This window comes from Xiphophorus couchianus, chromosome 12, assembly GCF_001444195.1.
Source record: "Xiphophorus couchianus chromosome 12, X_couchianus-1.0, whole genome shotgun sequence".
Lineage (NCBI taxonomy): Eukaryota > Metazoa > Chordata > Actinopteri > Cyprinodontiformes > Poeciliidae > Xiphophorus > Xiphophorus couchianus.
In genome coordinates this window covers 17,104,701-17,130,276 of record NC_040239.1, presented here as the reverse complement: position 1 = coordinate 17,130,276, position 25,576 = coordinate 17,104,701, and the positions used below count along the sequence as shown (strand labels likewise).

The following is a 25,576-nucleotide window of genomic DNA, read 5'->3' as shown; positions in this document are numbered from 1 at the left end:
CTGTTCTCAGAAACCAAATAAATTTTAAGAATCCCAAACTCAGGTACCAAAGCTAATAGGAATGAGAAAAGATTGAAAGTTTAGTGTAATTGTAACTAAATAAAAGTTACAAAAAACTGAAATGGTGTACAGATATATCCTTTATTTCAATGCACTTCAATAATTTAGAGAATAAATGTTTTTATTTGGAACTGTTATGTTTCTTTATTGTACTTGTTACTACTGTGCACTTTTTATTCTGTTGTAGTAGCATCAGATTATTTTTATACTTGGATAAATTAGTTTTAAATCAATTTTGATATTATGCAAGCCTTAAAAACTAAAATATGTCTGACAGCAATAAGTTGCATACACAAGTATTACTTTTCACAGATGTTATTTAGAAATGTCTGTCCTACTGTGTAACATTTACATTTACTAGAGTCCAATGGTAATACATGAAGCCTTGAAGGCAGCTCTTCCTGCACACACACACCCGCGCACACACACCCCCCCCCCTACGTGCACGCCCACACACTGAGTCCCATCCTGCAAGATAACACCCCGGTCTGCCTCCCTCCTCCACACCCCGTTAGCCCCGGCAGCTAGCTGCAGCTCTCCAGGCCACAGCGGCCGCCCCGGTGTCGGTGCAGCATCCGCAGCCTCCAGCCATGGCGTTGGTAACGTTGCAGCGGTCCCCGACTCCGAGCGCCGCGTCCACCGCCAGCACAGCGACCACGACTGCGGGGGAGGTCAGTTTCGGCCCTTACGAGGAGGGCAGCTAAAGCGATGCTCCGGCGTGGTGGTCTAGCCGGGAAGCAGTGAGGATGAGGGGGATGTTGCTGGAGGAAGGGCCGCTGATTGAAGCTAAATTAGCACCGTTAGTTATGTTATGCTAGGCTTTATCACGTTATGCTAAGCTGTTAGCTATCAAACGCGTTCCTTACTTTCTTTTAAAAATTAACCAGCAGTGTGTGATAAGTCAGCATGTTATTATGCTTGATGACAAAAAGTGTTAAGTTCGTCTGTTGCAATGTTGATATGTGCTAATGTTGGCTGAACATAATCCTTAATACCTTATGAATGATGGAAGCAAGCAGCAGCTAACCATAATGTTAGCTGTTTATGACGTGATTGACTCATTTAATAATCTGGTTTACATCTTATTCATTTAAAAAAAAAAAGAATAACAGAATGTTGTTTACAAAGAAGTACATCTGATAAATGAGGCATTTCCTTGTTAAAATTTTTATTATACTGTCTTGGCAGCTAATTTACAGGAAAATATTTAATTTTAAATTAAAAACACGAAACATTGCTCTGGATATGTGTGTCGGTTTACAGTTTATGAACTATTGGTCATTTCCTCAGTGAGAAGTAGATTTCCGGACTGACACATTCTTTAAGAAAAAAAAATCAGATTACTTATAACTTATATTGATCTACAATAGTCAATTCTTGTATTTCGAGTTTCTTGTTTACTGGCCACTATGCTGAAAAAGTCAAAGTGTATTCCACACATTTATCAATCACAATCAGGTTTCTTTACTATGTACACGCACTGATAATAGTAGCCAGGTGAGGGCGCTGCTTACTACTTACAAACACATGAGCTCACCTTGTTTTCCTCTCCATACAATCAGGAATGAATTTGTATTTATTTACAGCTGCTGATATGAAGACCATATTTTTGTGTCTGAGCTTTTCTTTGGGATAAATATTTATTGTCTCCACAACCCCCCAAAAAACTTTTTACATATTATTGCTGGATGTTGAGGCTTTTACAGCACTTGGTTGCTTTTTAAAAATAGACCCTGCCCTCTGTAGGATTAGTTTTGTTTTGTCTGTGTACCTTGTTAGTGCTTTGAATGTTGTGCTCAGGTGTGACAGAAAATGCTGAGTGAAATCTGCCGCAGCCATGATGTCATCTGTTCACAAGGGGTGGGAGGGCTGGAGGAGCAGCGCTGTGCAGGAGTGAAGGGAAAAAGAGCTTATGTAAACAGGCACATAAGGGGATGCTGGCATGAAGTGATGAGGCAGCTGAGACAATTTAATCCTAATGCACAGTAATGAAGACAAACATAATCATGCATTTTGTTTAGGATTTGTGCCCAGTAAGTCTCGTGCATTTCTTACTAATACATATATACCATTTCTCGTATTAAATAACCTTTTTTTTTTTTTTTCAAATTAAGAGTACCTCAGTGTTAGAAAGTTAGAAAGTAAAATTCTGAAAGCGTCTTTGTCTACCAGATAACAAGCAACGTTTTCCATGGCTGTGTGTGAATTTGCTTGCAGGATCATGTTTGAAAACAGGCAATGTGTGACTCAAGTTGATCTTCTGGCCTAAAAGGACTTTACTCTCAACGCATTTGTGCTGCCTATTTTGGTGTGATGAACAAGGAACATTGTCACTAAATTCTGACTTATTGTTGGGCAAATCTGTCAAATTTTACAGAGAATATACATAGAACATACGGGCTTGCCTCAAATATTTTATTTATACGATTTGTAGGCATTGAGAGATCAGGCTACAATTATAAAAAGTTAAGATTTAGTTTAAGGTTAAGATTTTCATGGACAGCCCAATGATTCAGTGTGGAAAAATGTTTTAGACTTAGACTTAGACTTGTACTTTATTGATCCTTTGGGAAGACTCCCTCAGGAGATTGAAGTTACCAGCAGCACCCAGGCAAAAAACAAAGATAACACACAGTAAGCAAAAGTGCAAAAGAATACAAAATACAAATTAAATACTAAGGTACACACCAAATGTGATTAACCAAAACCTTAAATTATGCAAGAAAAACCTTAAATTATGCAAGAAACAAGGAATAAGAATATAGAATATAAGAATATAAGTAAATATCAATACAACACAAAAAAAATATAAGAATTTGGCGGATAGATTGACCAGTGATATCATATTGCACTATGTGGTTTGACCTGATAAGTATGGAGAAAAGTGTTCAGAAATGATCAGCCATAAACATAAACAGTATTTTTTAAATATAATTTTATATTTAAATTATACAATTTTACTCCTTAGTTTGATTTGCCAAATCAAAACTAGATGTGAACACTTTGACCATTTTACGTTTTCAGTCTCTTGATTAGAACATTGAGTATATACACACTCATTTGAACATTTTACCAAACCGCAGCTTCTTTTTTATGCTATCCCATTTTAAATCTAAACAAAATCTTTAGTACTCAAACTCATAGGTGGTTGGAGAGCCCACCACTCAGGATGATGCATTTTTCCAACACCTTAAAGTGTGTTTCACGATTATAGTTAAACCAGTTTACTATCGCTCATTTCTTCTTATCTTTGCAGGACTTCGGGAGTGACGATGAACGGCGAATAAATCAGAGGTATGTTTATCTTAACGTGCAGCTACACTTCTCTGTCACATAGCATTGAGCAAGGTCTTTCACATTTATTAAGCAGGTATTATTTACAGACTATTATTTACCAGCATCTGTACTTGACTCATGCTGTGAAATCGTGAGTGGCGGCAGACTCTCTGGCATCGGCAAATAGGAGCAAGTGTCGTAAAACACCTGTTTGTCTGTCTGCTTGGCACGTTTTTTCTTTTTAATTGCCAACTGCAACATTTGTGTTACTTTCCCTGAAGGAATATATTGAATGGTGTGTCTGTTTGTTTGCTTTGTCACAGTTTTTTTTGGTTTTTCTTTAAACAGACCATCTGTTAACCATAATGTTTGTTGTTGCATGTTCATGCAACAATAAAATGTTTACATAATGGAAAATCTGATGTATGCATCCTTCACATTTACTTGCAGTTCTGATCAATACAAAGTCTTTGTTACTTGCAGTTGTGTAGTCTCTCCTTAATGCCAAAATTCATACTTAGTAACACCGAGTTAAAAAACCTAATTAATAATTCAATTAATAGAACTAAAATAAAAAATAATAATATAAAGATAACTCAGAATAGAAATAAATGTAGCTTTAGTGTTTTAATACTAACTTTATAATCAATTCTTTGGTCCAAATTTGAATGTTGTATCATAGGGATGCGAAATTATTGTATCAAACAAATTCAAATTAGTATTTGAACTTTTATCTTTATTGCTATAAATCATAAATATTGATAAAATGTTAAACCACCCATTGCTAGCTTATGCTAACTTAGCATTTAAAAGGCAAATTTTATTTTAAAGGAAGGGTATTTTGTAAATTCAATTTCTTTTTGCTTTATTTCATGTTATAAAGTTATTCCCTCATCAAAAACATACCTGGAGTGTTACTTTGATTCTTTCATGCATGTTTGAGAAATCCTTGAATCTCCCATGGCAACCATACGGAGATCCCAAACGCTAGCAAGCGCCGTCTATTTATACAAAGCTCCTTCTTGGAGCTGCTTTCCCAAGCTTCAATATACAGTATTCTTTTTAACAACTGAAGGTAACATAGTTACTTGATTATGTGATAAAATGGCACTATGTGCTTGGAAAATACATAATAGTTTAAAGTCATTAACACAACCCACTAATACTGATATTATTATACACCTTAATTATACCATGCCGTCATTTGTTTTTCTTCTTGTGGGAGAAATTTATTACAAAGTGATCAGGTTGTAAAGTTTTAGTTTGGTAGATGGAAGAATTATGAGGCTCTTTTTAGTCTTTAGTTAAAACTACCATCTACTGCCCAAACAGTGCAAACTCAGTTTTTGGGTTCATGAAAAAGTCCAACAGTGGTTTATACACAGTGGTTTTGGGTTCTGCTGACCAAAATAATTGTACTTTTTTTTCACTATCAATCAGCCCTGGCAGATTTAATCACACAAGCCTCACAACAAAACTCGGTAACAATTTATTATGATGTAAATATTTGTTATAATTATGCAAAGCAAGTACAGTCAAGCTCAGTTGGACACCATTGTAACCCAGCCTCAGTGGAGCAAACCCAGGGATTTAATTTCAATTCAGAGCTTATCAGGACAAAAGCTTCTTCAATAGCATGTCAGCACAAACCTTAGTTGTCAAGAAGATAACAATGTGGGAGTTTATATGTCACTCACTTTGACAGCTCTTTTTCTCTTGTGAACAATGGTATGTCCTCTTATGAGACCTATAATTCTACACACATTTATTCCTGTAAACTTTGCCTCAGAAGAAATGTGAACTGAGGGAAACTACATCATACAAGCTGTTCTGTTTGTTTTCCGTTATGCAACAGCCTATGGAATGTCCTCGGGTAATGCATGATCTATGCATGGTGCGAGTCCCGACTTGCGTCTAGATTTCTGCCATTTTTTGAAGCCTTTGTAAGCCACGTTGGGTAATAAAACTGGCAGTAACTTGATGTTTATAGTATAAATGCATTCAGTTGATGCATATTTGATAGACGTATTTAGCAGGGTGTGCTCATCTGACACACAACTCGAGAGGTAGCATCTGTTGATGGACAGCTGATGTTCTGCCAAATGGGGAACAAATGGGGATGTTTGTGCTTGCTGGCTGACCTTAATGATGAATAGCCAAGATAGTTGATGAGGGCCAACATAAACATTGTGCAGGTGTCTTTGGAAGTTAACCAAAGAATGATTTCATTCAACTAGCTTGTAAACTGAAAAAACGGGCAAGGTACTTTAGTTCAAGGTTAAGGACAGTGTCTTACTTTCAAGATTATTTGAAATATTGCCAAAGATTTACCAATCAGGCAAAGATTGAATTTGGCTATTTTCCCTTGATCAGCTTTGACTGGCGATTGTTAAGTCAAACACTGAAGTATCAATTTTTTCTGATTCAATAAATGCATCAAAACTAAGAACCTTCATTATTCCCAGGTTGTGAACATATAAATCAACAGCATGCAACTTAATGTGTTTTATTTTGAGTTTAGTGAAAATCAGATAGTGGTTCAGAGCTTATCCTTTGGTTCATAAAGAAGGATAATTTAATGCTATAGTCCCATCCAGAGATTGGACTAAGTCATTATTTTGCATCTTATACATTGGTCTAAAGTCTCGAGTCAGATCCCTCCTAAATTTTGAATTTTGAGCCATGTTGTATTTCATAGTAAATATTAACTCTATACAAAAACAGTATGATTTTCTGTCCTTTAACTGTACTTTACTGAGCTCTATTTACAATAATTACAAAATATTTTTATACGACTATAATTACATATTAATTTTCAAATAGATAATGAGAACACAAGACTTCTGGTCATGCTTGCCCATAATTTTCCACGCTTCTATTTTTTTTTGTTTTGTTTTTCAGAAAAAGCAAGAAATATATATTTAGGTTGCTATCTGACATTAACCAGCCATTACTTAGTATTCTTGATTTATTGTCTTCACAGTTATGTGAAAAAATAAATTACACCATTAAATATTTCCGACATTTTTATATTTCTAAAAGTAAGTGATTTAATTGCTGGTAAACAACAACAATGAGTCTCGCTTTACTCATCAAATAAAACATATTAACCACAATGTCATGGGAAAAAGTTAGGACCCCCTCATAGTCTTACCCGCTCTAGCTGAATTAACGTGGAATGCTCCATGTAGCCATCCATCAATCTTCTCTTTTAGTTGTGAGACGATTTAAGGGCTTCATTGCATGTACAGCCAGTTTCAAGTCACCCTACAGCATCTCATGGAGATGAAGATCTGAGCTTTGACTCGGCTGAAAACTTTCTATTCTTCTGTTCTCGTCCAGTCATTGGTGGGTTCACTGAATTGTTTTGGGTCACTGTCAAGTTGCAGCAGTTCTGCTTCAGCTGTATTATTGTTGTTATTATTTTACAGAACATTAGAGCACATTTTTCTGAAGCCCCTTTAGATGCATCATAGAATCCATGGTGGGACTTAAGGTTCTGCTGCAGCAAGCAGTCCCCAAACCATGACACTTCCTCCTGAATGCTTCACTGTTGACCTGATATGCTTTTCCTTTTCACTTCTTGATTTATGCTAAATATGAATAGGAAACACTTTTCCAAAGTAAATTTTTCCAGAAGTCCTGGGTTTTGTGGCATGGTGGCAGTTGTTTTTTTTAAAAATTTTTTCATGTCCTCTACATTGAACTGTTTTCTGTTTTTAGTGAAGATGAGTCTGTTTAGAACAAAACTTGATTGCAAGTTTTGTTCAGCTGCATCTCATATTGGTCACATTTTTTTCTCCTGAATTTTTCCTCAGTACGCTCATGATGTCATTTTTCTTGCTCGGGCTCATCATCTGATACCTGAGGTGGTTGCTCACTTCTGCACTCCTCCCTTTATTTTCTGAGTAAAGTGTCAGTGAGGAAAAATGGCAATGTTATGCAACGGAGAGCCTCCAGGGGGGTTTATTTTTTCTATTTTCTCTCCCCTCATTGTGGTGCTGTGTGTGAAACATGACTAAACCAGCCTGGTAACAGCTTCTGAGTGGCCTCTTTAAAGAGTAACTCGGAGCAGCTGTCTCACACTTTCGTCCAGCAACTCAAGGTGGCGGCTTAGAGGACATCTGGTCCTGTTTTGCCCCGTCCAGATCCATCTGGATTCCTACAGAGCTACAAACCCTGCTCTAACGCAGAGCTACGTCATCATCTGTACCAAATTCTTCTAAAGCTGGACCTTAGTTTTACGGGGAAGTTGCTTTATGCTTCAGGAGGGAAATGAAAAGCTGCCCGAAGTTTCAAATGAACATTTCTGAACCTCTGCTAATGTGTACAGTGCTCTGTAAGTCATTGACATGATGTTGCTCAGAAAAAAGTTGCGTTGGAGGTCTGTCTTATCAGAATCTCATTAAAGCATATTTGTTTGACTTTATTCATTATGAATTCTATTTATATAATTCATATATAATTGTTAATTATATATGAATACAATAATTAAAAAGTATTGTAATTACTTTTTACAATACTTTACACATCTAAAAGAAATCCTGCAGAGTTTAGGGACAAATGGGACATAAAAGGTATGTCCTCCATAACCAGCTGTAATCTCTAATAATCTCAGACGGCATGTTTGATGGCATGTGAGTGAGTGACAACTAGCACCAGGCACTTGAAGGAAAGAGATAATCCTTCCCCCTATAAGCTCGTCTATAATGAGATTTGGGGGTTTTGGGACAATGCCAGTTCTTCCCAGTGCCTGCTCCACCTTTTGCTCGACTTCTGCTGAGACATTATCATAAAGTTTGAAGACTCCTGATGTGGTTTTCAATATTAGATGTCTAATTTGGATTATTTTTGGCAAAACCAAGAGGTTTTTCTTCTTGTAGTGGAAAAAGACGCGTAAAGATTTTTTTTTCACAACTGTTTTTGAAAATGACATTCTTCCCTTGCCTTAGGAGGAAGCCTTTACTTTACCTCGTTCAGATTTAACCTGAAGTTTAAGGAAACTTCAAAGGCAAGATTCCCCTGTTGGGAAGAGGCATCCACCTCCTGAGTTATTCTTAGCTTTTAGATTCTTGCTCACAGTCTTCTCTACACTGCAGAGAGATTGTGACAAGAGACAAGACAGACTGAGGGATTTAAGGAGACGGGCCATGTGCGCCTGAGGCACCGGGTGGAGTGTGTCCCTGCAGGCAAGCGGGCTGACTCACAAACAGAGACGAAGGGGAGGAGGAAGAGGCGATCAGGGGGAGGGGCCTCTGAACAGACGGCACTGCTTCGCTGAGCAGCCCAGATGAGTTTGGACTGTCTGTCACTCAAAACCACTGGGACCGATTTGAAGCTGTGATTACTCCTCTTTTCTCCTCCTCAACTGTTTCTGGATGTGGATGCAGAGGCATTAACTGGGTACCAGGCAGACCTAGGTGACACTCCGGAGAACAGGATGCATCTGGTTGTGGAGCCCTTTCAGGAGGCCGTGATGAAGATGCTACCTTATTTTGTGGAGAATGCCGTTTTGACCCAGAATGAGATAAACCGCATGTGAGTGTTAATACGGTTTTTTGGAAAAATGCAGATCAGCTTATAAATTATTTACATTTTCAACAGCTTCAGGAGCAGTTACTGTTTGATTATTATCTATGTTTTTAACTTTTTACCTGAAAGTTCTCACTCTTTAGCAGAAGTTGAAGGTGTGATAATGGTGAGCAGGTTTTCTGTTACAGTCTGGACTTTCTTTGATAGTAGATGTATTTTTAGCCCCAGCGTTTGTGGAGAAGCTGATAGCAGGGTGCTGCAGGGAAAGAGCAGAGCTTAGGCTGTTTGGTTGGGACGTCTGTAGTTGGACAGCTTGTGATTTAAAACATAAAAACAGGTTTCACAATTTCACATGTCTAGAAAAGTGAACAATTATTAGCCTGAATTTGGACAGGATCTTGGTTTGACAAGGTGGCTGCCTCAGTCTTGTTCTTGCTTTAGCAACTAGACACTCCATCATAAACATCAAACATAGAACAAAGTCAAGCCATAAATGTGCTAAAGTGACACAAAAGCTCTCGTTGTCCACCCTCGTGCCTTGTCACCGTTTTCTTCTCCTTTTTTGCAGCTCTGGGGGTGGTGCACAAAATGAAACTCATTGTTCCTTCATAATGTTCAGTTTGGTTCAGGCCTTTTTGCTGCATGTGGGGTTTGATTGTCGGACCAAAACGACAGGAAACTTAGTCAGATTTGGAGATCTACAGAGCAACGCATCGTAACATTTTCAGAATGACTACTTACTGAAAAGTCAAACTCAGTGCAATCAGAATATCAAACCAATTTAAACATTAGTCAAAGACAGCACAAGTAAACACAAAATTCAGTTTTTAAATGAAGATGCTTATTATTAAGGGAGAAAAAGCCAAACCTACCTGGCTCTATGTGAAAAAGTGATTGGCTGTTAAACGTAATAACTGATTGCACCACCCTCACTATGTTAAAGAATAGAAACAGCCTTTTTGAGTCTTAGAGGAAAAATGTAGGTATAACATCAGCATCAGATATATAGGTTCACACAACAATTGTAGAACTAATAATATACTGTTAAAGATTATGAAATAAAAATACTGTGCAGTTATCAGAAATAAAAATAGCTTACACTAATCTAAGGGATATGCAGCTGAGTCGCATGAAATTCTTACAAAAATGTACATAATTGTGCAGGTATATTGAACATTAGCAACAACAACTGCAATCAAGTATTTGTATGCAGTTGGTAAGTAGCACTGCTGCCTTGTAGCAAGAAGGTCTTGGGTTCGAATCCATGGCTGGTATTGTTCTGCATGGAATTTACATGTTCTCACTGTTCATGGGTGGATTTCTTCCAGCTTCTTCCCACAGTTTAGAAACATCACTGTTAAGTTAATTGGTCTCTCTAAATTGTGTGTGTGGTTGGTTGTTTCTATGTTGTTGTTACCCTGCGATGGGCTGGCAACCTTTCCTATGTGTACCCTACCTTCATATATATATTTATATGTCCAGTGTCATAGTTACAAACGACTGCTTGATTGCAATATTTGATATATTTCCAATGTTGTGCATTAATTATATGCTCATAAATACAATGATGCTAAAACTTAAGGAGAGCGGTGGGGAAGTCATGACAATGAGATAGAAAGAGGAGTGAAGGAAACCAATCGCAATCGTCACTCCAGTATCATCATTTATAATGAAATGGTTTAGTTTTCCCTGGATGTTAATAAAATTAAATTGTAATAACCAAAAAGAGCCTGCTTCTTCTGTATGGGCTCTTTTAGCCTCCATCAGCACACAATGATGTCATGGCAGCAGCATTTACAGACAGGTTTGTCTTCAGCACATGTAAGGATTTGTTTTGATTTTGTCACTCATCAGTTTTGTACCTTCCTGATGATGACCTGGTTTGCCAGACTGCACACGTTGAATACACGGAACATGTGTTCCACCCTGCTGTCAGGTAGATTTACGGATATGTTCACATTTCTCTCCATTAAATTCAAGTGATTGAACTCAGTCTGAGGAAAACATCTCATTGTTTTTATTAGAGCTCCTCATAAGCACTGGAGACCTATTCAAAAAAGGGAAAGAACTGTAGTTAGGTCAATATTCAGGCCCTCGCTGCATTAGACCCAGCCAGCCAAGGCCTGACAAGTCAAATCAGAGTGTGAAGCCCATGCAGCAGAAAGAAGATAGATAAGCACTCAGTTCAAAGCATCAATCCTGAGGTCGGCCTCTGTAACGTGGCAGCTTGGCTTCTCCTCTGAGCTGTTGAGTGAATTGGCCAGAAGCAGACAGCCATGATTTACGATTGTCTCGTTGGCTTCATCGAACTGAACAAAACAATCCTGTTAAAACTGAAAATTTTTGCTTTTTTTCCTGTCGAGTGTCCTCGCTGTTTCATTTATTTGCTCATTTTGGACATTACCCTGAATCATGGAATCTGACCTACAGTTTCTCTGTTTTAAAATTTCTCTTTCCTGTTTTTTTTTTTTTGTTTTGTTTTGTTTGTGGCAGTTTGAGCGAGAGCTTCTTCATGGTGAAGGGTGCCGCTCTCTTCTTGCAGCAAGGAAGCAGTCAGCAAGGCCAAAAAGCACAGCCTCCTCACAAACATGCAGGTGAGAATAAAACATGTTTTCTGAGCTTGACCTGCTGTCGTCTCGGTGTACGAGGAGTTCAGCTGTGGCGCTCCTTAGCGTTGCAGCAGATGTTTATAGCAGGGGTGAGAAGGATGGCGGGTGTGTCGTTGATAAGCATGTTCCAGACCCGTAGCTTAGGCAGATTACAGCTTAAATCCAGCCTATGGTAGCACTGTTAGAGGAACCTCTGTGGACGATTTAAAGAGGGCCCAACCATTTGTGGAACCTCACGTGTTTTCTTCTCTTCTTATAAACTCAAGATTCATAACATTTATTCCAGCAATACCAGAGTAGCAATCCTAGTGTGTAATTTAGAGATTTGTTTTTCTTCTACTGTAACTCTGGAAGAGAGGTTACTTTTGCAAAAGAATAAACCTGTTGTGAAGTGGCTTGTATGGCTTATTGCGTTGACTGAAGTCAGTCTGAATGCCCAGTATCCGTAAAGGTTTTCTGATTGAAAGCCACAATTGCTCCTTTAAAGACACAAAGCCTACCTGCCAGCACGCATTCATGATGGGAATTCACCATGAGCCAACAGCGCATCTGCTGCCAAGTCATTTGGCAAACCGTGACTGCTCCTGGCAACTTTGACCATATTTACTGGCCACTTTGTAAGGTAGCTCACATATCTGCCAGACGTACTGTGTCGTCAGGAACTTTTGCCAGGGGAAATAGCTGTGTCATTTCTCAGGAACTGTGGTATTTAACCCAGAAGTGGGAGACAGGGAGGTTGACCTATAGAGAGTTCTTCAATAAGGGCTTTCTTGTTCTAAGACCTGCTACCTTACCATCTGTAACTTAAAGTTCGTCATTGAACATCTACGCGACAGACCCTGCTAGTGCAAACATGTCTCTCTAGTTGCTGAGGGTATTTATCCCAGCTGGGCACAACCTGGACACATTTGGCATTTTATGTAAAAATGGGAAGAGAAGCAGTGTTAATAAATATGAACACTGCACAAATGTAGCATTTTCAGAAATCTTTCAACATGTTCAGCATCAAGATTAAAAAATGTAAACTTGAACTTAATTGAGCTCTTCTTATGAAAAAGAAGTAAATGATGTAGGAAATGCTTTTGTTTTGATCAGGCATAGAGGGTCATCCTAGAGATGCACCAGTGACGGTTTTGTGGACAATTAGCAATTTTTCTTTTTAAGATTGATAATGGTGAATATGTTTTGTTCTGGTGTTCCTCCCTTGTGCAGTATGTCTCTGTGATATAAATACTGTGCATTTATATCACAGTCATTTTACCTGTTGTGACACAAAATTTGCAGTGATGATTTGCAGTAAAGTATTGTGCAGTTTTCTGTACTTTGTCTTAAATTGCAATTATTTCAATCTTAAATTTATACAGCTGTTCATTCATTTCTGTTTCTGTGTAGCTTATTAAGTTAGCTATAGCTTTAATATTTTAATCTTGTTATTTAAGTTCACTTTGTGTAATAAAGCGAAATCACAGCATGATTTAAATATTAATATCTTAACAGCCAGTGACCATATATGGATTTATTAGGAGAAGGATGAGTTTGCATCATGCTGCTGGAAGACAGTCAGTAGAATAATAAACCTGTTACTCTTGTTTGCCCGCCATGGTTGTACATCTAGAACATCATTTTACCTGTTGTGACATATTTCAAAGTTGTTGTTTTTTTTACTTACAGTCATTTGTTATTTCTGCTAGTTCACCTTGTTTCATGACCAGCTGTCAAAGGGAACAGCAAGGGTAGGGGAAACGGACAAAGACAAGTTCTTGAGTTCAGATTTTGTGGTTGATGAAGTTTACTTTGTAAAGTCAGGAGGCTTCTTTTGGTTTAGTTAACAACATGTGACTTAATTCACATTGAAATTGAATTAATTATTGATCAAAATTAACTGAATGTGTTAAATTCTGTTTTTAAAAATCAGCAGGCTTTAGTTGATGCTTAGAAACCCTTTTTACTTTATAAGTTCATAATGCCTACAGCATGTAATCAACTCCCAGTGTTGCTTAATGATGTTAATTTATAGTAACTGACTATAAAAACACTCTCCTTCCTTCTCGGACAGGTGAACTACCTCAGCACCTGCAGGTGATGATAAACATTCTCCGCTCAGAGGACAGAATCAAACTGGTGAGAGACATCAGAAACATAAAACTTAATCAAGACAGTGACTATAAGATCATTTTAACAAGCAGATTGCAATTTATTGTGCACTTTGGTGCTTATTTGCTCAGTGTTGTTGTTTCATGAGGGTGTTGAAGAGTAGTGCAAGGTGTCTTTAGTAAGAGAGATGAAATAAAATTTTTATATCTATCAATTATGTATTTTGACACATTACTTTTTTAAGCAGAGTTTCACCTGTTTTTATTGATTTTTTTATTACAATAATTGTTATAAACAAGCAAAGATTTTCACCAGCATGTAGCGTACACAGGATTTTTTATTTTATTTCACCTTTGATTTCTTATTTAAACCTTCTATCTTCTTTTTCTATTGCAGTCATTGCAGTCACTGTGTTTTATTTTTGCTGTGTTAATAAATTAAACAGGAAACTTGGGAGTAATATACCTGTTAACCTGCCTGTTCCCTTTGCAGGCAGTGCGTCTGGAGAGTGCGTGGTCGGATCGGGTGCGGTACATGGTGGTGGTGTACACCAGCGGGCGACAGGACACAGAGGAGAACATCCTTTTGGGAATCGACTTCACCAACAAAGACTGGTACAAATTCGTTCGGTTTCTTGGGTTTTACGCAGTATAGGCTCTGTTTTGCTTTGAGTCGTTTTCTTGGTGTCACTAATCAGAAGTGATTAGTTTTAAAAAGTTAGGAGAAGTATGGAATTCCATTTCATTGTTGTTTTTGTCTAGATAAAGATTGGGCTATTTAATAACAGCTTTAGTGACCTTTAGACCCTCTTAGATCAGAGTTTTAACCTGGGTCATGTTTAGATGCCAAACAAAGTATTTATATTCTTATTTGATGGATTTTCATACATTGTAAACTGTGACTTTAATAATCTGTAGTTAGTGTAGAGTTATCAAGTAAAAAAAAAAAGTTAAGTGTCTATATTTTTTTTAAATAAGATGATATAAGAGTCTGTCAAATCAGAATCTAAGAGTAGCGTTGAGTTGTTTTGTGAAACATACAGATAGTTTTATACAAGTAGTAAGTTGTTTTGTAATCAGAGAACCAGAACAAAACAGAAATTTGAGTCTGGAAAAGTTGAGAATTTTTAAATGGAAAATTTGCACAAATCACAGTTGTAAATACTGAACTGTATGGCAATGTCATTCTGAGTCTATTTACAACACTCAGAATCTGTGTTAATAATAAACATATTATGTTCACTGAGAAAATGTATAGAATATAGGGGCTAGAAATTTATAACTGTTTTATTCTCAGTTTAGAGGTTCTTGTCAGTGAGAGTAACCTTATTTTAGTCACTTAGACTAATGTTTGCAAAAAGAAAATCTTAAACATATAGTTTCTTATTTATTTGATTCTTAGACTCTTATGCCAGTATTCCTGAAATGATTTTTTTTGTGTTTATGCCAGTAAAAGCTGTTCAATCGGCATGGTGCTACCTCTTTGGAGCGATACAAAGATCCATCTGGATGGAGACGGGTGAGCTATTTAAATCTCCCTGTCAGAAAGAACAGGGGACACAACTACAGCATTGGTTGTTGTTTTTTTTCTTTTTCTTTTTTTTTCAGATTTTTATCAAATCCTGCACCAACTCTCTGACACCTCAGATGAATTTGATTCACACAAAGCAGCAACTCTCTCCACACTCAGTGTCCCATCTGTTTTGTCTGCTCCTCAGGGGCTTCACTGTGAACACAGCAGGTCGGACTCATGTTTTCAAGCCCGTGTCTGTGCAGGCTATGTGGTGAGTAATGATTAACCTGTTGAGTCACCCTGGTTGTCTGCTGCAGTTTACCTGTAATGGAATAGCGCAGTAATTCCCCTGACAACCAGTCAGATGGGCTGCAGTGATGTATGAGAAATAAGTGTGCCACCTGCTGGGAGGAGAATGTAAGATGCTGAATACTTCTATGCTTTCTATATCCTAAAAAGAATCTTCATTTGTGTGATCAATGATTTAGGTCGGCGTTGCAGGTGCTGCACAAGGCTTGTGAGGTGTCGCGCAGGTTTAACTACTTCCCTGGAGGCATTGCCCTCACCTGGATGGGATACTACGAGAGCTGCATCGCTTCTGAGCAGAGCTGCATCAACGAGTGGAACGCCATGAAGGACTTAGAAACTACGCGGCCAGACTCACCCATCATGTTTGTCGACAAGTGAGAAAACTCTATTTACCTTAGCAACACCTCTCTTAGTGAATACTTCAACAATTTAACTGGAATGTACTCTGATTTGATGGCTAGCAAATTTTCTGTGCAATTTTCAGATTGTTAAGATGCTGTTTTATTTCTAGGCCTTCAGAGAGGGAAAGGACGGAGTGCCTTATTAAATCCAAACTAAGAAGCATTATGACCTCCCAGGACCTTGAGAACGTCACCTGCAAACAGGTAAAAGCATAAGTGTAAGGAGTGGAATAAAAAAAATCTCATGCCAAAGAGTCTCTTGATATCGTTTTGTAAACAGTGGAAGAAGGCACTGATTTACACCCCGACTGACTTAAGATGCTGAATTTTGCATCCTTTCTGCAGCTTCCAGTTTGTAGCTCAAAGTACTGATGAGATGAATCAAACTTTAATCACTTATTTATCCTGTTTACAGATTATTTAAAATGCAGTTTGAGTCTCTGACTTCTTAAACGTCTTTATAAACCAGGTGATTGTTTTGACCTGTAGACTTAACACTGTCCCTGTGCTTATCAATTATTCAAAATTAATCCGTTTTTGATATTTATAACCTTTACACTATTTGTGGGAAATTTGACTGCTACTTTTTTTTAGTTAATATTGGATCATTATTGAAACAGCTATGCATAAAGAAGTCAAACCTGCACATAACCTCTGAATAGTCTGCTCAGTATAAATGTAGAAGGAAACATTACTAAATATTTAAAGGCGTCAGCTCCTCAGTAAGTTTTAGCTTCATTGACTCTATTCATATCGCAATTGCTAAATTTGGAGCCAATCTAAGGTTCTGTTTTTGATTTGTTTCTTTTCGTTTAGATCATTATTATACATGCATCATTTCTGGTTTTTACTTTTCTGACTAAATAGATTTACTTCCTTGTTGTTCCACAATTTCTCTTACTACACATCACCAAACATCCTAGAGCCCAATATTTTCACCCCTATACTTAAACAGAAAATATATTTTCTTATTAAATGAAACTTAAATAAACAATTATTGTCTTATTGTGTGATTCTAATTTAACATCTTGCCACAGCGACAGCTTCTGGAGTTGTGTTAAATCCTGATGTTACAGTCCCCATTTCTGTTTTGGTTAAACTATCTGCTTACTTGCTTCTGAATTGAAGGTTTTGTTTTGCCTTTTTTATTTGAAGTTTGGCTGATTTATCAGAAAGTTTTATTCTCTCAGATTGCGACACATTCACATCTGTCAAGCTTTGGAGACAGTTGAAATTAAAACCTTGAAGATTCCTCGGCACTGTAGGCAGAATTTATGTTTTATATCGTAAAGCCATTGAGACAGAAACAAAGGCCTTCCATTTTCTTTTTTCTTTCAGATCCGAACTGAGCTGGAGCAGCACATGAACTGCAACTTGAAAGAATACAAGGAGTTCATTGACAATGAGATGCTGCTGATTCTCGGCCAGATGGACAAAGCCACTCTCATTTTTGACCATGTCTACTTGGTGAGCATCGTTAAACTCTCTTCTACTGTCACAAAAAATGTCTGCTGGACTTGTTGATGTAAATGACGTTGAAAATGTTCAAATTCCTTTATGGTCAAGAAACAGATTTCTGTTTAATTAATCTTCTCAGTGAAATAATTGTCATGAAGAACAGAACAACCTTAAACGGAGTTAAAATACACTCTGACTAAACAGAACTTTCTCTCATTTGTTTTTAGGGATCTGAATGGAATGCATCTAATTTGGAGGAGCTGCAGGAGACGGGGTGATTTGTTTTAGATTATGCGAGAACTAAGATAACCACACACAACGCATATTTTCATTACGATCTAAGCGAGAAAGAATGCTGGTGATAAGTTGGTGCTGTGTTTCTCCTCCAGGGTGGGCTACATCCTCAACGTTACCAGGGAGATCGACAACTTCTTCCCAGGGACGTTCTGTTATCACAACATCCGCGTTTATGATGAAGAGGCCACGGATCTCCTTGCTCACTGGAACGACACGTATAACTTCATCATGAAAGCAAAGTGAGTCGCAGAATTTTATAGATAATATTTGTTAGCTCTTTTCTGTTGACGTGTAAACGGCCTACATTTTTGGGTGGTGGAATCCAACGATGAAGCTCTCCATTTAGAAATAAAAATGTATATTTTATTTTAAACAGATCAAGATAAATTACTCAACTTATAACTTTAAAACTTACCGGCAAAGAAAACCAGTGTGGATGCTTGGCTATTCATGAAATCTGATATGTAAGGAAAATTTATATTTTTTATTCAGCTACAGTAGCAATGGAATATTTTCCAGCACTTAATTACTCACTATAGATAACTTCAAGCTGCATGTGAACACAGGAGAAAAAAGGAGCTAAAGTCCAGATCCTGCTGCCTGAAGTAGGAGCTGAATGTTTTTTTTAAAGGTGCGTTCAGGGACAGCTCGTACATCAAAATTACCCCAGTATGATGTAAAAAAAAAAAAAAGTATTTTCAAATACCAGCGCAGTCTTATTTTATAAATTCTTAAATAATAACCTTGACTATTTTCAGGTGTTTTTTTATTGTCATATAATGTATCCAAGTATTGGATATACCCGATTATCCTTAATTAATATAAATAACCAAACCAAGTGATTGTTTACGAGCCATTATTTGATGTTATAAAGCATAATAAAATGTAATTATTTTCACTATGTAATCTGAAAATTACTTGTTCACTGTTGTAGAAAGTTAAAAAATAGAAAAAAGATTTGCTTCACTTGATTGAAGTGTACATACTGACCATCAAAATCTGGAAGAACCAGAAGACAGCTTTTTTCCACGAGTGCCTCTAAATCCTGGGAAGTTTGTTTTTTTTATCCATTATCATCTGTATTCCTACTTTATCTACTTTTTAAGTCAATTTAAAAGACAAATGTGATTGCCAGTTTTCCCTTTTTTAAGAGCTAGCATACATACACATATTACACAGATGTATGTGTAATTCTTATCCACAGAAAGAACGACTCCAAGTGTCTCGTCCACTGTAAGATGGGCGTCAGTCGCTCTGCCTCCACCGTCATTGCTTATGCCATGAAGGAGTGCGGCTGGTCTCTGGAGAAAGCGTATAACTTTGTGAAGCAGAAGAGGAACATCACACGACCCAACGCAGGTTTCATGAGGCAGCTGGCAGAGTATGAGGGCATTTTAGATGCCAGGTACGCTCATTCACTCCATACATGTCTGACGTGTTGTCAGCTATCAGTACTTTTGAAATAAACTTTTTATTTTTGTTATGTGTCCTCTTCTTGTGCTCGGTGGGATTTTCTGCCCCCAGCAAACAGCGGCACAATAAGCTGTGGCACCCGGACGCAGACTGTGAGATGGCCGAGGGTCAGCAGGGTCTGGCTCAGTTCTGTGGAGGAGAGGATGGGGGGGATCCCACTGCAGACCCAGAGATGTCTCCCTGCTGTGAGGAGGGGTCCTCTGACAAAGGCGCCGCCTGCTCATCCCCATGCAGGACTGTTGCTCTAGACATCGACCCCGCTTACAACAACTACTACTTCCGTCGGCTCTCCGACTCAGCCCTCGACAGCGAGCCGTCAACGCCTGTGCGTGGCCCTCCTCTTCTCGGCATGGAAAAAGTCTTCATAGAAATCGAGGACGTGGAGAGAGACGCCCTGCTGGACGACGAGGCTTTCCATGGGCGGGAAGGCCTGCCGCTCCCTCACTTTGGACCTACGGCAGAGGGCACCGCTGCCCAGACCTCCAGCCGTGGGCCCGAACCCCTGGAGGAGCTTCGGCTGAGACTGGAGTTCAGCACAGTGGAGGAGGAGAACGAGGAGGACGTGCAAAAGGAGGAGGCAGAGATGGAGGTGTTGATGCAGCCAGATGACAGAGGGGGAGGTGAGGGACACGGTGGTGAGACTCAGGATGTGGAGGTCGAGGGCGATGCGGAGGGGTTTGGGATGGATCTGGCATCCCTTAATGACAATTCAAACAACAACAATCATTTGAGCCTTCTACAAAACCACAAGGTAAGTTTGAGAAATATTTTAATGATGACTGTGGTTAGCTTAAAATTATGTTTATCACAAAATTTCGATATTAAATAAACCGAAAAAAGTTATATAATACAGAAATGTTCTGTGCGCAGAGTGCCAAAACCAAAAGTACAGAACGCATACAAAAGAATCATGCCAGACAAGTTCCTACTAGAGCTGCACTATATTAATAAATATTACAATGGCGGCAATATTGGTAAATATTGCAAAGATAATATCAATTGCAATATATGCTTATTTTCTTCTTTCTCATTTGTGCTACCATCACTCTGCAGTCTTTAGCATTTTGGACAAAGTCGTTTGTGTCTGGTGTGAGTGTCTCTTGTTGTGAGACTGTGTCCAACTTAATATTACTTTAACAACTTCATATGACTTAGAATATATATATAAGTAAACAGTCATTGCACTGCAGACAGTCCTTTGTGATATGAATATTGCTCATAGTGATATTGCGATGACAATGTAGTTGTGATATTTTATGCGTCCTTAGGTCCTACATAGTTTTTAAAAGTCTGGGAAAGTAAATAAATAATGGTACCAAAGTTTGTAAAACAAAAATTGCCCCTTAATGAATCAACATTTATTGTGAAATACCACAATCCCTGTGGGTAAATATAAAATTTACAAATTTTGGACTAGAGCTGGTTTAAGTTGAGGCCAGATGTCATATGTGCTGCATCATAGTCTTGAAAAGTAATTGATTTTAAAATTAAAATTGCGCAGGAACCTTGTAACGGTAATATTCTGTTTTTAGAGTCTGTAACTTATAATAATCAATATTATCAGGAATTAACCACTATATTGCATCACTCTGCTTGTAATGAATCTATATAAATCAGAATTTATTCATCTGACTTGTGTTTTCATCAGACGTGTTTTATCTTGTCTTTATTTAGGACACATCTTCCTCCCTCCTTCTTCAGAGAGATGCTTCTCTGGTGCCTGGGTCTCATCAGAAAGAGCGTTCTTCTTCTCCAGCTTCTGAGCTTCGCCTTAACGCCCGCCCTCCTTCTGAAGTCCAAAGTGCTTCATTGCATCATTCTGAAGGCGTTTCAACTTCAGCGGGACTTCTGAAGCCCTGTGGTCCTCAGTGTGACTGTGCCAACTGTGCAGCCTCTGCCACCGCTCTGCCGTCCTCAGAGGAACAGCAGTCAGCGGAGGATGAGGACAGCAGCCATTTGCTTCAAGACAGCCAAACTGAATCTGCCTCGGATGTTCTCCCTGAGCTGATGAGAGCCGATTTTGAGGAAGAGACGCCCGCAGTGGCTTGTTATCTTGGCCAACAGCAGGAGAGCCTTTTGCAGCTGCGTCGGTCTGGCCTGGTCCGGCGTCGGGCAGAGAGGCTTGAGAGGCTTTCAGGAATGTCCCTGCAGGAATGCCAGAAGTCTCAGAGGTGTCCGTCTCACAATGTGGAAAAGGAGGAGTTCTCCAGTTTTACCGGGGATTTCGCTAAAACATCAACCCCGTGCCAAGTGCGGTTAGAGCCACTGGTAGTGCCACTGACCAACGAAGCCTTGTTGGGGGTGGTGGGTTCAGGGCTCCTCACACCCACCTCCTCCCCTCACGGCTCCACGCTGACACGGAGCTCCAGCAGTGACAGTCTGCGCAGCGTGCGGGGGAAACCCGGCCTCGTGCGTCAGAGGGCGCAGGAGATTGAGACGCGCTTGCGGCTGGCAGGCCTAACCGTGCCCTCCAGGCTGAAGCGCTCCAACTCGCTGGCCAAGTTGGGAAGCCTCAACCTCTCCTCCGATGACCTGTGTTCGGCCTGTTCTTCAGACGCTGGGACACTGCTGCTCCTCTCGTTGTCCCCTGAGCCGGACCAAGGCTTAGAGTGGGACTCTCCGACCGCCTCGTCGTTGTCCAGACCCGGCAAGAACCTGCTCACTCCAGAAAGAGCACTTCCAGGTGAGCCCAGGAGCTGACGTATCAAGTGGGACTCATACATTTGTATGCTCCACTCACCTTCCCTTCTGTTGCGCCGTGTGGTTGTGAAGGGCTGCACCCATTCCGGTGAAAAGCGAGTCGAAACTGAGCAAACACAATGCCAACTCTTACATAAGGAGGCCACAATGTTTCTCAAACTGCTGTTCATAGCGATCAAAGTCATACTGCTGTATCTGACAAACCTGTTAAGCCATCAGATCACCTCTAACTCTGAATCACAGACAAACAAGTGCCTTACCCAAGAGACCTGAGGCACAGATCTGTGTGACAGATTGCATGCTGAGACGGTACGAGGCGCTCTATGACCTTTAACTTGGTTTCCAGCAGCTCCTACTTTACGTTTACCTGTCAGGTATAAAGTTATAGCCTGCATTGATGAACTTGAATTGCTCAACGAGCTTCACTTTAACTGAGAGTTTGGTTTGGTGGAAGCAGAGTTGTTTTGATGACTGTTTTTTTTTTTTTAATTTACCTCATGTTGCATTCAGTGAGTTCCTGTCCAGAATATTTCAGGATTTTTGAAGTGAGATTCTGCAGTAAGGTTAAAAGCAGTTAATATTTTATTTCTAGCAGAAATGGTAACGCTGTCAGTCTTGGTGTAATACACTGCACTGTTATGGCAAGTATTACTAATACTCCTGGCATTAAGGCAAAAATTAGTTGATAGGAGATTAGACATTTTTAAAAGAATATTAAAACTATGTAAAATGAGTATCCCTTCTAAAAAAGCTAAACTATTCTATTTATTTATACGTTACAATGGATTTATGCCATTCTCGATATACGGCTGAAAGTTTAGTAGACCTACAGCATTCAAATTCTTATAATAATCTCTGACCAGCTTTTTGCATGTTCCTAGGCTTTTTTAAGGTTTTAATTTTTCCAAGTTTTCAGTACTTGGTCTTAAATTTCATTTTGTCATGTCTAATAATTATATTTACATTATTATGGTCATAAAACGTTTTAAATTTAAACCCATTGAAGCTTACAGAAACATTGTGTCTTTCATGTTGGGGGTTATTTAGCCTGAAACGATTATTAACAGGAAATTGAGATAGGAGGCAGTGTGCCACAATGAACTTCCCCATGAAACAAATACCAAGAACACAACATGTAACACATTTTTATTCAGAGTCAGCAGAAGCACAGTAAAAACTAAAATATATATAACATGCAGTTTTGGCAATCACACAATTATCCTGACTGGAAACCTTTAAATGCTCTGTTCTCAGTAGGTGTTTCACGCAGGAAGATCATTAATGGTGCGCATCCTCTTACCTCTGTTTTCTGTGACATGAACATGGCGTCTGTGTTAATAACCACCCAATGCAAACAAGAAAAGAGTTCAAAGTTTTATCAGTTTTATAAACTGCTTTGATGTTCTTGCGATTAGAATTGTTTTAAGAGGATAAAATATTGTTGGTTTGGCCTCTGAGACCATCTTAACAGGATTTATATTAAATGAACAGAACCTCTTTTCAAAAATCCTGAACTAGTCTTTTAATTGGACTTCTTTCACTAATGCTTGGTTAGAGTGAGGACATTGTTGCTGTTTTTTAAACTAATGTGTAATATATTAATTACACGTGCGTATGAGTGCGTGAATGGGAGTGGGAAGAGAAACAACCGTTGCCAGAGGCATACTTGCTGTTTTCAACAAACAGAACAGAATCTTTTCTGAGTTTGTTGTTCCTTTTGCACTGCTTTTTGTTACTGAGTCGATTCTGGCGAGCTATCTTCCAAAATAACATTGGAGTAATGTTATTAACCTCATCATTTCCTACATTGTATAATATTTCAGGAGGAGCGTAGTGACAAGAAGTCATGCAGCATGGCTTGAGATCAAAATAAAAATGGCTAGTGTGAGAGTTAGAGCTCACATTTGTGTGGACATTTCTGACATTTACAAATAAAAAAAAAACGGTGTAAACACTACCTGTAATCATTCTCTGGCTTAAATTCAGTTAAAGTGCTGCCAATGTCTTTAAGCTCATTTGTGCTTTTCGAAGTGTGGGAGACCAAAGTTATTTTTGCCGTCTTAACAAATTGAAAGCTGTACGAAATATGTGAATCCAAATGTCAATCGCGTACATATTTAAATGCTGTCACCTCTTTTTTGCACCTTTCGGAGTAGTCAAAGAGAATCTGAGGAGTCCCGGGGCTCATAGCTGTTAGGCTTTTATGCTCATATCATCAGTGAGTTTTAAAGCTTTTGTGACGAGGTTCACAATAGGTTACTTCACAGTTTTGTAACCTTTTTCTTTTTATATTTTAATTATGCAGTAATTTTTGTACTGTGCATTGCTGTAGTTTGAATGCATATTGCACTTTTTATGTTGGTAAGAAAATAATGTACTGTATGTGCTAATTATGAAAATAAAATCCTGTTTTACATAATTTACCCTGAATCTTGTTTTGTTGTTTTTGTTTTCTGTACACAAATCTGAAGCTACTGTGTAGCTGCAATAGATTTTAATGGAGTTTCAAGTGAGAGTTTCGGTAGAAAAACATCTCAAACAGTTTTTCTACCGTTTGAGATGCTGAGGGATCCCTGATCCTCAGTGTATTGTATTTCTGAGGTTTAGACATTTAACAGTTTTGACTGGTTGATTTTATGTTGAATGTGGTTTTCATTGAACACTTTCTATTTATTTCCTTTTGCATATCCTTTTTTTTGTAATATTGGATAAATGGCATGTCGCAGCCATCATTCTTACAAAAGCCTTGTCGCCACAAGCCGGTCACAGTCAGGATGCTGTTTTTAGGATGAATTGCAATGTCAGTTTTCCGTCATTGTTTTATGACCTAAGCCTGTTTTCCATAGCTCTCTCCCTGAGCTGCCTGCTGCGTTGCTCTGCCTTTATGAAGCTCTGCCTAATAAATCTTTGAGGCCCTCACAAATCATACGCAGATGGGCTCTATTTACTAATTATTTGTTTTGTGAAACCAATTCGTTTCGTCTTCGTTTTTTGGTGTCAGAGTACAGAGGGCTAAACACAAATGCACACCGCACTCTTCAGATTTTTATTTGTAAAAAGAAACCCATCTCTCATTTTACTCTCATCACACCATTATGCACTGTGGTTGTGTTGGTCTAATAAGTAACATCCCAACAAAGTACTGTGAAGTTTGTGGTCATGATGTGAAAAAGGGTTAAAGAGGAAAAAAGTATGGGCTCCATACTGTAGCGTGTGGACCCTGAATTACATCATGGTGCCCTCATCTGTGTGTTTTGGCAAAAGGACTGTTTTCTAACAGCCAGGTTACATAACATTTGGCTTTCCGTTACTCTTTGCATGACATCAGTGAATTACTGAAGTTAAATGTGTCCTGGGTCTAAATGGCTGCAGTTCTGGATGCAATAGGGAACTGAAGAGGCAGAGATGTTTAGTGCTGTTTGTTTTGGAGTCCTGTGAACACCAGCATTAATCCTTCCCAACACTGTATTTTAAATGCATGATTGGAAATGCTGCATGTACATTGGAAAACATGCTGTAACCATATGTTATTACATGCAGGAGTATTTTTAGCCTGCTTTTAATCGATAATCTTAAAATAACCTCGTTGCTTGAGTTAGTTTTACTCTAAATGAGGTGACCTATTCAACTTTACAAGCATTGGCTGGTAAAAACACTAATCACTCTGTCTAGGAAAAAACAGTAGCCTTCAGCTTGGAGTCGATGGGTGTGGCCCCTCTTCTCCTTCTGCCGGTGAATTCTTGGCCGTTGTGCTTGCACTTTTGTTTTATTATCCGACACTGCATCCTGTTTTGGTCATTACTATAGAGACAGCAAGAAACAATAGAAAACTTCTGAGCTGTTTTTCAGATGATG

General features: G+C 38.7%; 1 protein-coding gene across 2 annotated transcripts; it reads left to right on the top strand.

The window, feature by feature from the left end:
* Window positions 1-523: 523 nt before the first annotated feature.
* Window positions 524-24,144, top strand: ssh1a (slingshot protein phosphatase 1a). 2 transcript variants are annotated; one of them, XM_028034803.1, is made up of 15 exons: window positions 524-731; window positions 3,317-3,354; window positions 11,362-11,462; window positions 13,534-13,598; window positions 14,064-14,185; window positions 15,021-15,089; window positions 15,289-15,354; window positions 15,572-15,766; window positions 15,904-15,997; window positions 17,132-17,260; window positions 17,479-17,525; window positions 17,641-17,787; window positions 18,753-18,953; window positions 19,073-19,772; window positions 20,696-24,144. In XM_028034803.1, exons 1-15 carry the CDS (start codon window positions 651-653, stop codon window positions 21,719-21,721), a joined length of 3,081 nt encoding a protein of 1,026 aa, XP_027890604.1. In that variant the 5' UTR covers window positions 524-650; the 3' UTR covers window positions 21,722-24,144. The 2 variants fall into 2 exon arrangements, with proteins under 2 accessions (XP_027890604.1, XP_027890605.1); XM_028034804.1 differs by lacking the exons at window positions 524-731; window positions 3,317-3,354 and adding an exon at window positions 8,448-8,874.
* Window positions 24,145-25,576: the final 1,432 nt, after the last annotated feature.